General features: G+C 45.9%; 2 protein-coding genes across 6 annotated transcripts in view; one reads left to right on the top strand and one right to left on the bottom strand.

The window, feature by feature from the left end:
- Window positions 1-1960: 1960 nt before the first annotated feature.
- TSTD3 (thiosulfate sulfurtransferase like domain containing 3) lies at window positions 1961-4473 on the bottom strand. Its single transcript, XM_054279071.1, has 4 exons — window positions 4395-4473; window positions 4132-4287; window positions 3741-3900; window positions 1961-2378 (listed from the first exon to the last, which is right to left on the bottom strand). The coding sequence occupies exons 1-4, from the start codon at window positions 4471-4473 to the stop codon at window positions 2315-2317; spliced, it is 459 nt and encodes a 152-aa protein (XP_054135046.1). The 3' UTR covers window positions 1961-2314.
- Window positions 4474-6758: 2285 nt separating this feature from the next.
- USP45 (ubiquitin specific peptidase 45) overlaps window positions 6759-11814 on the top strand; it is a 50226-nt gene continuing 45170 nt past the window's right edge. For 2 of the 5 annotated variants that reach the window (XM_054279156.1, XM_054279155.1), the window contains exon 1: window positions 9512-9658. The gene's annotated coding sequence lies outside the window, so the exon portion shown is untranslated. Of the gene's footprint in view, window positions 6839-9510; window positions 9659-11814 lie in introns of those variants that run through there. The other 3 variants (XM_054279151.1, XM_054279153.1, XM_054279150.1) reach the window with 3 other exon arrangements.

Here is an 11814-nt window from a genome sequence, read left to right as displayed (position 1 = left end):
AACACATTTCACTGCTTTGAAATCCTGGAGGGAGATTAAAAATGTGTGCTCTGTGATGTGTCTTGGTTCAAAAAACTGGCCCCTTAAAAAAATCCCCAGCTGTTTTTGCAAATACCTGTCTTTGTAATTGACTGGTCATCCAGTGGAATATAACTGAAGTGTTTTTCTATGTAGCCCATTAGACTACTAGCATTTATTTCTGTTCAGGTTATTTCCATAAACCATTATGTGAACCAACCTCAGATACTTTGGTGAAGTGGAAAAAATATACATTTTGGTCTTTGCTACTTGGTTTCCATTTGATCCATACTTTTTATAGACACTTGATTGATGAAGTGGAATTTGGCTATTTTGCTTTCATTTCTTGAAGTCTAAAATGTGCGATTTGTAATGTGGACTTGGGGAATAGAAATAAATCAAAGCAACTTGACCTTTGTTGTGTGGAGTAATTAAACAGGAACTGTTCTTTAGGTAAGCATCGGTTTTCTCACATATACCATGTAATCTGCCAGGAAAGTTCATGTTTTGGAACTGGGGAGTTAATTAAGAATACTGGCTAGAGTGATTAAATATTTTCTTGCTGCTGAAGAGTCTTTGCAGACTTTACTTCACACCTAAAGCACAATGGGACCTAAATCTTAGAGCTAAAATGTCAGGCACTTCTTGATGGTACCTAGAAGTTTCTTAAAGCAATTCTCTACTGGGATGATGAGGCTTTGATTCCAGTAAAAACAGTGAAAGGCAACAAAGTGCAGTCAAAAGAGCTGGATTCAGTGAAGACAGTTTTAAAAAGATGTAGTTTTGAACAACAGGAAATGGAACATAATGTGAATTCAACAGTCTTGCTACTAAGCATGCAGAAAAAAAAAATCACCTTTCTCGTGCTTCACTTCAAAGGAGAGGTGCATAAAAATGTGGAAAGACAGATAGCTGAAACTCTTCACAGATTATATGGCAACAGGTGACTCTGAAATGTCAAAGCAAACACAAGCCATCTATGCCAAAAAGACTTAAAGAAAAATCCCAAAGGAAACAAACTGGATCAGACAAGGTATTTAACTCAAACCAAATCATTTGGAAAGCAAATTAGAAAGGATCATCTCATTTCAAAAGCTACAAATAGTTTGAGAAACATCTTGCATAAAAACTACCATGATTAATAAAAAGGGAAAATTAAAAAGAGGGATACAGTAATTTTCCAATTATTAAAAAAAACCAACCCACAGCTACTCAGTTCAGAATAGACAATAGGTCTAGAAAAATCACAGGTGGTGAAAAGACTGCTAGGTGACAACTGCTCACTTCAGACAGAAGGAGCCAGAGCAGCTGATGAATACATGACAAGTTGGGAAACAACAAAAGCCAAGATTTCTCACCACTGCTGTGTCTGATGGGAGTTTCTGTTGAAAATTTACAAATACCCAAATATACTGAGACATACAAAGCCTGGAGCACTCTGAGTTTTAAATGGGAGTAACCTGGAGATTGTACCACTACATACTAATCCTGTCTTTATACTTTTCCTCAGATGTTTGTTACCACTTGCTGCCAAACAGAAAATAATGGGCTAGGATAGATCTTGGGGTAACACAGAATGACTTGTTTATTTTTTTGTGGTTATGTAGTTTTAGGTGTTCCCAAGAAACATTAATTTAGCTACAAAAGGAAGCATTGGCTGCTCATGACTAAGTACTGACTAAGTTGATTGGAGTGCCTGGCTTTATTCATTTGTGTGCTGAAGTCTGGTGGCTTATCAATACAGCTAAACATGATGAATTGTACATTTAACTAAATCAGGAAATCCTCTATACACTCTGACCCTAATGATCTTCAAAAGGCATTGTTAGTCCTGGTGAGGCCTGGCACAACAGAGCCAGCAGCAGGTTTCTGTTGTCCCCAACCCCTTGACTCCAGAATATCTGCAGTTTGACTATTCTAAACCAACTACCCAACACAGGTATTTGCGAAATAATAATTTTATTTGCCTTATCATCTTTAGTTTAAACAGTCATAATCTACATTATACAAAAAAGTAAACACAATTTGCACTTAGGTTCTCTTCACATGCATTCACCAAAACCATAACCTGAAGTAAAGGCTGAAAGGTTGAGCAATTTAATGTCCTCTGTTTGTGTCATAGTCTTTGGGTATAATTCAAACCAAGCAGTTGCTATGCATGGCTGTTTGAAGGTGAATGTCCATTTACACAAGGAGCCAGTAGTGAGCTTTATTATGGAAGCAGAATGCATGTGGTTTGCTAAAACCTCCAAACCATCCCGAAGCCTTGATTGGGTAAGGGGTGGGGCCGTCATCTTCATTTCTTTTCTGGAGGTTCATGTTTTACCCAGTCATCAAAGCCACCACCATAATGCTGAACTCTGAAAACATGCAGAAGATACCTTTCTCAAGGAGAGTCCTTAATATTGTCTCTTAAAGAGGAACATAGCAAAAAAAAAAAAAAAACAAAAACAAACCCAAAAGTAAAAACTAAACACTCAAAATGCCACAAACAAACCCTGACAAAAACCAGATTAAAATAAAGAGAAAACACAGAAATTCTCTGTAACCATATACATTTGTACCTAGCTTCAATGAGGCAGAATGACATTTCTTTTACTCTAAGACTGCCTGCTTCCATCCAGTGAGTTCTGTAACTCTTTTCTTCCAAATTACAATGTTAGAGTTCAAACATCAAGTAAGAAATAGTAGCTGGGTAAATGAAATAGTTGCCAGTTCTTTTTTGAAAGAGTGAGAAGAGACTCACAGCAGTGGGAGATATACACACCTATTTATTATGTATAATACTTCACTTGTCACCAAATAAACCCTGCACACTGATCTTTACTTCCTTGAAAACCTACATGCTCTATAGGTCTGACATCTGACACCTGTGCAAAACTAAACTCTATGAAACAAAAATCCACTATGCAAAACAATTTTGACTCTTTGAATTGGGCATCATGAAAAACAGGTAATGGAGGATATTTTTCACTCTGAAACAAGAACATGCTTCCATACTTTTGACTACAATTAATGTGAATGTTCCAATTCCTGAATTGCAGTTCAGCGAGAACATGACCAAATAACCAATGTCTTAAATTTTATCTGCAGTCTTCAAGACAACGAGGCACCTTCCAAAGATAGGTTTAACAATTCTGCAAACCAAATGCTGCATTTCACTTTATCATCATCTCATTGTTTTGTCAGCTATTGCCTTCATTGCTTTACTCCTGGCAAATAATCCAAAGCTTTACAGGAAGTGAAGGCATCCTTTGTCAACAGTGACCTGTAAAGGTGGAATTCAACAAAGGGTGTGGTTTCTCAAACTATTATTTAAGACTGTACTACTACCAAAGCAAGCAGTTCTCCGCCTTTACAACCTCCCTGCATCTCAGGACTAGTGCTTACAGAACTCTTTAAGGAAGAAACATCTCAGCAAGGGAGCCCTGAGAGGCAGAAGGACCCTTCAGTGGCAGCGTGGTCTTGCAGCAGTTTGCGTCACCAGTGGCACATGTGCAGAGCCACTGAAGGGTTGTTTCCGAGGGTGGTACACCTCACTTTGCTGCAACACCCAATGGCATCTCCAGGTTCAGTGGAGACAAAAGGAGGTGTCTAACTCAAATACCAATTGTTTTGTTCATATTCCATTTGTAAATTTTTACCCTTGCACACGAGGTGAGTACGTGTTCTGCTTCACGGGGGAAGCAGCATTAATCCCATACTTACACACAAAGTCATACCTGCTGAAACCCAAGGACATGGCAAAACCAAGCGCTTGTTTACTTCTTGTTCCTGCCAAACAGGAGAAAACCACAGGGTCTGACTTGGATGGCATTTTTTGATTATACTGCTCCTTGAAATCCGTTGGGTCCATTTGTAGAGCTTCCATTAATTCACCCACTGGGAAATACAGAAAACAAGCAATTGTTTATTCTCCATCCAAAAATACAGGTTTACATGGTTTACAAGTTTGCAAGACTTCTAACTCCTCTGGAGGAAAAGTTCAGCCTCATTACATGCCAGCAACTTTTTAGCAGCGTTCCTCTTTGCTCAGTCACCCCCACCTGAGCATTCCAGCCAGGAGGAACACGGAACACCCGGCGCCTGCACACAGCGGCGCTCACAACTTACGCGGTATGTTGATGGACTGCGGGATTTTTCCAAACCTGTCGATCTCCCACCTCTCCCGCACGTCAATGTGAAGCACGTTGGCCTTCTTCAGGTCTTTGAGCTGCTGGTAGGAGACGTCCGGCGCCGCGGCGGCGCAGAGGCGGCGGCAGGCGGGGCCTGGCGGGAGGCACGGCCGGTCAGCCCGGCCGAACGGAGCCGCACGGGGCCGTCCCCGGGCGCCGGCCCAGCCTCGGCCGGACCCATCCCCGCCCGCCCCCGCTCACCGGGCGCTGCCGCCCGGCTCCAGCCGCCGCCCACCGCCCGCAGGGCCCGCGCCGCCCGCCACCAGCCCCCGGGGCCCATGCCGGCTCCCTGGCGATGGCGGCTGCCCGCCCCGGCCCGGACAGGCCCGGCCCAGTCCAGCCAGTCCCGACCCGGCCCGGCCCGGCCCGGCCCAGTCCAGCCCGGCCCAGCCCAGCCAGGCCCGGCCCAGCCCCGCTGGCAGGGAGGAGGCACCGCCTTCTACGCAGGGGCGGGGGCCGCGGCCTCGGTCGCCTGAGGGGAGCGCCGCCGGGGTGGGCACGCGTGGCACCTGCCCGGTCACACAGACACCGCCTCCGGCCTCGGTACGTCCGGCATCTACCCTGCATTGCCTGGGCAGGGTAAATTCTACCGGCCCACCCAAACTGTGGAGACGCCTGAAAATACCAAGGGCTGGGCGATGAAACAGAGATGAGGAATTTTGAAGCCAAATCAAATTTTAAAAATGCCAGCCTCTGAGTGTGACGTCGAGGAGAAAAGGTGATTTTAGCACTGGCCTGCACCACTTTCACCACTGTCACCGTCCCCTTACAGCTGCAGGAGATGTGGTCCAGGCAACTATCTCGTTTCTGATGACCAATGAGTGGATACGAGGGAATGGCATGAAGCTGCATCAGAGGAGGTTTAGGTTAGATATTAGGAAAACCTTCACCCAGGGGATGGTCAGGCACTGGAACAGCCTCCTCAAGGAAGTGGTCATGGCCCTAGACCCACCAGAGTTCAAGCAGTGTTTGGACAATACTCTGAAGCACATGGTGTGTAATTTTCCTGTACTGTACACAAAGTTTGCTGGACTCAAACTTTGTTTGTCCTCTCCAGCTCAGGATATTCTATGAGTCGATGATCCCTGGTTTCAGTTTTGAATGTTTCGGTTTTGAACTGAAACCCTAGTTTTAGCTTTGAAGCTGTCAGTCTTCTAGCCACAAGGACTAATGGCCAAGACGTATGTGAGTGGAGAAATGAGGGTCCTTCTGTTCCACATATTTTAAACCAGTATTCTGTATTTACTGCATACCTTTGTAGATATGTTACATACCAGCAATTCTAGTCTTTAAAATCAGGCATGCTGGATCTTCTCATAAAAGATGCACTTTGAGGAGTAGGTTGTTGAATCTTTACTAATTAGAGTTTTCCTTTTCAAAAGGAGAACAAAATATTTCTTGGTACTGTATAGTGTGACAAATTGAACTTGGCACATATAACTGGTTCACTAGCTGCCCTTCTGCCAGCCTCTCCATATGGCCTCCTTGACAGGCATTTGCAAATTGTCTGTCTGAAGCAGTATATCTATATATGAATTCAGGTTTAATGCATTTTCCATTTCCCACAAGGTAAGGATATAATACACTATGTCTAGAAATTATCTTCTGAAGTATAAATTGCTGTATATTTTATCTGTAGTAAAATAATGACCACAGTTAATCTCCACTTATTGCATGTATCACCATAAGGACCATAAGCGTTCTATGTGAAGCACCAGAACACTTGCCATATGAAATACTTATTCACAGGAAGAAGCATTTTCATGGTTTTGATTTGACCCTGGATCATACTATGTACACAAAGAGAGAACACACTTTGTTTGCTGAAATAAGAAGCATTCACTTGTGAAAAACTTAGAGAATTTGAGGTCAGAACAGATAAAGCTTAGTAAGTTCTCGCAGCTGGGTGAAAAGGAGGGAAGCAGCACATCCAATTCTCCTTTTGTCTTTATGGCTGCATTCAGTCAACTCCTCAGCAGCTTCCTTCATTTCACCTCTTGGGACTCTCCCTCCATTTCACCTCTTCTTCACTTGACTTTCGAGTTCTGTACAACCTCCCACACTGAAACCCAGCGGCACGCAACCCAGTTTCCAGTAGCCCCTCCCTCGAGTGCTGGACATCCTTTACTCTGCGTGCCCTCGGTGGGGACATGCACATTTGATGCTGTTCTCCTTCCAGACCCTCCCACGGTGGCTGCCTCGAAAATGCAGGGCCCAGACCCCGCTGTATAACCTCTGAGCACGACTTTCCACAGCTCTGCGCGCTGCCAAAGCTCCTCTTAGCGCGCTGCCCAGGGGCACAAACCCAGCGCAGCATCTCCAACTCTTTCAGCAAAACTCAGAAATGAAGGTCACCCCAGCCTTTGCCCTGAGTTTCCAGAGTGCCTCGCAGCCAGACCTGTCGCTACCTGTTGCCTCTCAGCGGGCCCGGTGCGCTCCCGGGCGGCCCCGCTTCCCCGCGTCCTTCCCACCCGGGACACGCGTTGTGCCCTGGAATCAGCCCCAGCCCCGCTGCCGCTCGTGCGGAGCCGCCCGGGCCGCGGCTGGGGCGGGGAGCGGCGCGGCGAGGCCGGGGGCGGAGCGGAGCGGAGCTTCCTCCGCCGCTTCCTGCCGCCGCCGCGCCCGTCGCCGCTGCCCGCCGCTCCGTGAGTGCGGGGCGCGGGGAGGGGCGGGCGGCACGGGCGGGGGGCGCCGGGCCCGTCCTGCGCAGCCGGGGGGGTCGCGGGGCCTCCGCCGCGTTCCGAGGGTCGGGCCGGGCCGATCGGCCCCGCCATGGCGGCGGCCGGGCCCGCGGCCTGCGGAGCCGCGTCCCGGGGGACCGGGCGGGCGCGGGGCGCGGGCTGGGGACGGTGGGAGGGGGCTCTGCCCCGCCGTGGCCCCGGGCCGGGCGGGCCGCCCCTCCCCGCTGCCGGCAGCGCTGTCCGGCGCTTCTCCCGCCGGGCTGATGGCCAAGTGCGTGCGGCTCGTGTTGGGTCGCCGGCGAGGAGCTGCTGGTGGCGACCGCCCGCTGTCGGTGTGGAGCGGGTTAACCCTGCCGAGACAGGAGAGCGGCAGCGCCGGGCCGCCTCCGTGCGCCGCAGCGCGTCCCTCGGTGTGTCGGACTGAGCACGGGCGGTCGGTGGCAGCGCCTGTGGCCGGGCTGAGCACACGGCCCGGTCCCTGGGCGCGGGGCTGCCGTGCCCGCCCGGCTCCGCGCTGCGTGTGCCGGCCTGCAGCCGCCGCGGCCTCAAGCCCGTGCCCGAGGAGTAAAGGACAGCCCGGTGCCGGTCCTCGCGCTTAGCCTGAGACGTGGCATTCTATACCCATAGCTGCGACTGTCCACGTTTTGTTTATTATTGGGATTCTCTGTTTTTATTCCTGTGGGGTTTTTTTCCCTTTCTTTCTTTATTTTGCTGTCATTTGTCCTTTACTTCAGGACGTTGTCCTGCCCTTGCTGTACCTGTGTTGCTGCTTGCACTATTAAACAGGATATGCACAACATCATATTAAACGTAGGTGCAGTAGAATGATGATAGCAAGAACGTAGAAGCATATGGCAATAGCTGCAGGTGTAGCACTGTATTCTAGTTGTATGTCATCTTTAACTACAGGTATTTCCCAATTCCATGAAATAATCCTCTCATACAGGCATAAAGAACAGACTTGTATTTAAAGGATTCTTTCTGCTCTCGTTTTCTGGCTTTTAAAATAAACAGTAATGACACGAGCACGTGCAAGCTTGAAGCAGACTATGCCTTTGTGAAATTGTTCTCATGTTTACTACATTTGTAAATATTTTGTCAGATTTCTTCATGAAATATTGAAGAACTGGTGTTCTGTAGCTTTATTTCTGTGAGATTCACAGAACTGCAGCTAGTGTCTCAGGGGTTCTGTTTTGAGCATCAGTTGTAGATCGAGGACAAGTTGTTCTGCTTCACACATGCCATCAAAGCAAACTGGGGCAGTCTGTGTGGAGGAAGAAAATGGAATTAAATTTTTAGTTCTTGATGGCAAGACTTGGACTTTCAAAGAGCTCAGACTAGTAGTAACTTACTGTTTTATCTCTTACTGATCAACCAGCTGCCACAACACCCTTCCAGAATAGATGGGAAGTTATGGGCAGCCATAACTTCGTTTTCCTTTATTTTCTCCAGCTTGGCCCTTTAGGCGGAGGTACAGCAGGAGCCTAAGCTTAAAGTATTGTATTGTGTGGGTTTCAGCCTTCTGTCTCACACACATGCTTCAACCACAATTCTTTTTTTATTTCTTTGAATTCACAGAATGAGCATTTCTCCAAAGTTCATCCTTTGCTCATATTGCCCTTTATTTTCTGGAGTGCTTTTTCCCTAGTTTTTGCCCACATGGTTATCCTAGCAAGGTACTGTGAGTTCCCTGGTTACTTTCCAGCTGTTTCAGTTCTTATGCCCTCGGATTTTCTGTGGTGATGGTGCAGTAATGTTGTTGTTTATATTATGGGAGTGCACAGTCTGTCATCTGACTGCCTTTTTGCATACAAAGTTTTACCTTGCAAGCCAACATCATTAGTTATAAGCTATGGCTCTTTTAATGGTACTTAGGTGGGTTTTTTAATAAAGGATTAATTTTCTAGAAAGACCTATGTTGGACCACACATGCATTTTTCCAGATGTTTTTCCCTTTTGGTATGTTATAAAAAAACCCCAAACATTTAATGTGGGATAAAGAACATAAACAAAAGTTGGAGTTTGCTTTATGGGGCTGGATATTGCCAGGTATATCTGAAATTTTCCATAAAACTTTGTTGTAAGATACTAGCAAAAAATATGTCATCAAAGTGCTACTCTATTTACCCACTTAGAGCTTTAAAATACTCTAGTCATAAACCCAGTTACAGAGTCTTTTCAGTTTTGCTTCTGGACATATCTGGCTTCTGTTCATCCTTAGAGGTAATTTTTCTGTGGCAGGTGGTTTTAGAAGGAAATCGAGGGGGATTGTAGATGATATGAACATGAAAGTTGATAGAACATGCTTAGCAGGAGCAGCTGGCTGAAGTGGATTATTGAAAGTGAGATTTTTACTGTCACTTGGAAAGTTGTGTCTAGCAGTCCAAAGCCTCCATCTCACTCCTTGCTCCAGAAGTACATCAGCGTCTCACCCTTTTTAGGACCGTAATACGTCAGGATTGGCGTTGGAGCTCCATTGACAGAGTAGGATATGTTATGTGCCTTTGGGCTAGGACATCTTGGAGATGATGCTTTCAGAATTTCAGATGACATTTTCCAGGGGAAGGAGCTTTGCTGCCACTACCAGTCAGCAGTTCTGGTCCTTTTACTGCTCTCACAGGCAGCGGGGGCCTGTTTTCTGCAGAGGTTTCGGTGGCTGTCAGAGCGCTGAGCCGCCTGGCCTGCTGATGGGTGACACTGCCCAGCTGCTCACCGTGATGGATGTGGTGCCTCTTTTGATTGCCTGACGCTTGGTCTAGTGGCCAGCAAGGCAAAATGCCACAGGTAATGCTCGGAACAGATGTCCGAAATGTATCAATTTGCAGTGTACATCAAAACATGTAGCAGTTCTGCAGAGGGTCTGGCATTACTGATCCATACAAGGACCTTTCACAGATGTGTTTCGAAGCATCTTTGGACTTAATCTGCACATCTGTGCTGTTCCTTCTCCCCTTTGGTGCAAGGCTGCTGTTTACAGCTGGGCAGTTCTGTTAAGTCATACTGTCCTGGTTTAGGGCAAATTTGGGAGAAAACCTCCAAAGGGAGCCCCTCCAGAAAGCAAACCCACATGGCCCCTCCCCACAACCAGTTTGGGAAGGATTCCTCAGAGAGAAATGGAAGGAACCCGTTTATTTACCAGGCACAGCACCTCCAAGCACACAAAATGAACAATACCAGGTGACACCACTCTTTCACCGCTCTGAAAAAGATGACAAATTCAGAAAGTCTCTCTTGGGGGTGGTCGCTCTGTATCAGTTCCCCCAGTGCTGGGGCAGCTGCTGCAGCCACAAGGTGCAAGCTCTCGGTGTTCCCAGGTCCCAGTCCGGAGCAGGTTCGAGTGGTTCCAAAAAAGGGAAAGTAAAAACAGTCCAGGGAAAAATTTGTACTGATTAGCTAAACTAACTAATGAGCAGAATCAAAAAGCAAGAGCAAAGCAGGAGCAAGAGCAAAGCAAAAAGCAAAAGCAGCACCATGTACTGCCACCAGCCATGGGGGAGCAGCTGATAGCAAAACCAAAACAAAACATTCACTCTTCAGAGCCAGTCTTGAAGGCACAGAACGTAATATCCAGCAGAAACAGAACAGATGACTGGGATACAAGCATCATAACATCACCCTAGGACACATATGAAAATGCTGATTTCCCCCAGTATTCAGTGTGTGCTCTGCCCAGGTTTTTCTTTGCATTTGCAATGTAAAATGATACAATTTTAACTTGAAAGTTTGACAAGTAGTGACACTGCTGGAATTTAGGCTACCTCAGATGAATCAAGGGATTGAGGTAAATGTATTTGCCCCAGCTTCTTTGAATTCCAGCTCGCTGATGAAATAATTAACAATACTGGTTTCACAGCTAGTGGGCAGTTCTACTGGGAGAGTATTGCCCATATCCAAAGTAGTACCTGGGGATTCTCTGTAGACTCACTGGGCTACATTTCATAGGGTCAGTATGCTTAGATAGGCTGGTGGGTTTTGCATAATTTTTATCTTGTTTGCATTCTAGTAATGCAACTGGGATCCTCCTAGTTAATCAAGAATCAGAAAAACATTGTAATAGGTATTGCACAGACAAGAACAAAAATGTGGCACATGTCTGAAAGAGCTCTCACCCTAATTATAAGAGGAGGGGAAAAGTGGATCTGGGCAGATGGAAGCAGTGATATGATATTAATCAGTGCAGCAGGTTATTTCTCTAACATACTGGTGGTCTGGTCTGTGTTTCTTATAAGCATCATGGTGAAGGTGCACCATGGGAAGACTCACTAAGGTGACACATTTCAGCATTTAGTAAGTGAACTGTAGACATTCTACGAGGAGAGACTCATCTTCCAAGTCAGAAGTGCAAGATGGGAAAAGGTTTTGGGAAGTGCAGACAGTGAAGGCAGTTTTCTTCTCCAACTCTCATGCATAAAAATGTTGTGAAGAGGAATAACCTGGTTGGTTGGTTGGTTGGTTGGTTGGTTGGGTTGGTTTGGTTTCCCAAGGAAAAGTGATTTTTAGTTCATGCTAGCCTTGTAACTTTTATTGGTCTTAGTTCTACTGAATTACTGTAAAATGTAATTTCTTTTAAAAATAGCAGTTTCTTATTTTAGGAACAACATTCAGCTCTTGTAAGTATCTAAATATATACTTCATGAAGAGGGTAAATTTCTAAATATAGGAATATTAATGCTGTTAAATATAGACTATAGCAAGCATAACTTAAATTTAAAATAGTCTAGGCACACCATAGATTTAACTTAACAAATTCAGCAGATTGATTTTTGGCACTCTGTCAAATCTGAAGCTTTTAAAATTAGATAGGCAGATCATTCTGCTGCTTTTGAAGTGGTTTGTTCTTTCTAGAATGGTGGAAATGAGCAGTTGAGTGAGGAGGTTTTGATCTTAATCAGCTTTTTGTAGCAAGATTGACATTAGGAGTCTTTTAAGAAGTAGAAGTC

This window comes from Melozone crissalis, unplaced genomic scaffold (assembly GCF_028551555.1).
Source record: "Melozone crissalis strain CALT ecotype California unplaced genomic scaffold, PUWL_Pcris_2 ptg000027l_1, whole genome shotgun sequence".
NCBI lineage: Eukaryota > Metazoa > Chordata > Aves > Passeriformes > Passerellidae > Melozone > Melozone crissalis.
Note: the sequence above shows the minus strand (reverse complement) of the source record. Positions and strands in the feature narration are given on the sequence as shown.

What these genes read in the sequence shown, in the direction of transcription:
- TSTD3 (XM_054279071.1), bottom strand. Translation starts at nt 4,473, where the DNA reads ATGGGCCCCGGGGGCTGGTGGCGGGCGGCGCGGGCCCTGCGGGCGGTG. An exon ending in GCAGTCCATCAACATACCGC is followed by an intron (nt 3,901 to 4,131) that starts GTAAGTTGTGAG and finishes TGTATTTCCCAG; the next exon opens with TGGGTGAATTAATGGAAGCT. An exon ending in ATGTCCTTGGGTTTCAGCAG is followed by an intron (nt 2,379 to 3,740) that starts GTATGACTTTGT and finishes GCATGTTTTCAG; the next exon opens with AGTTCAGCATTATGGTGGTG.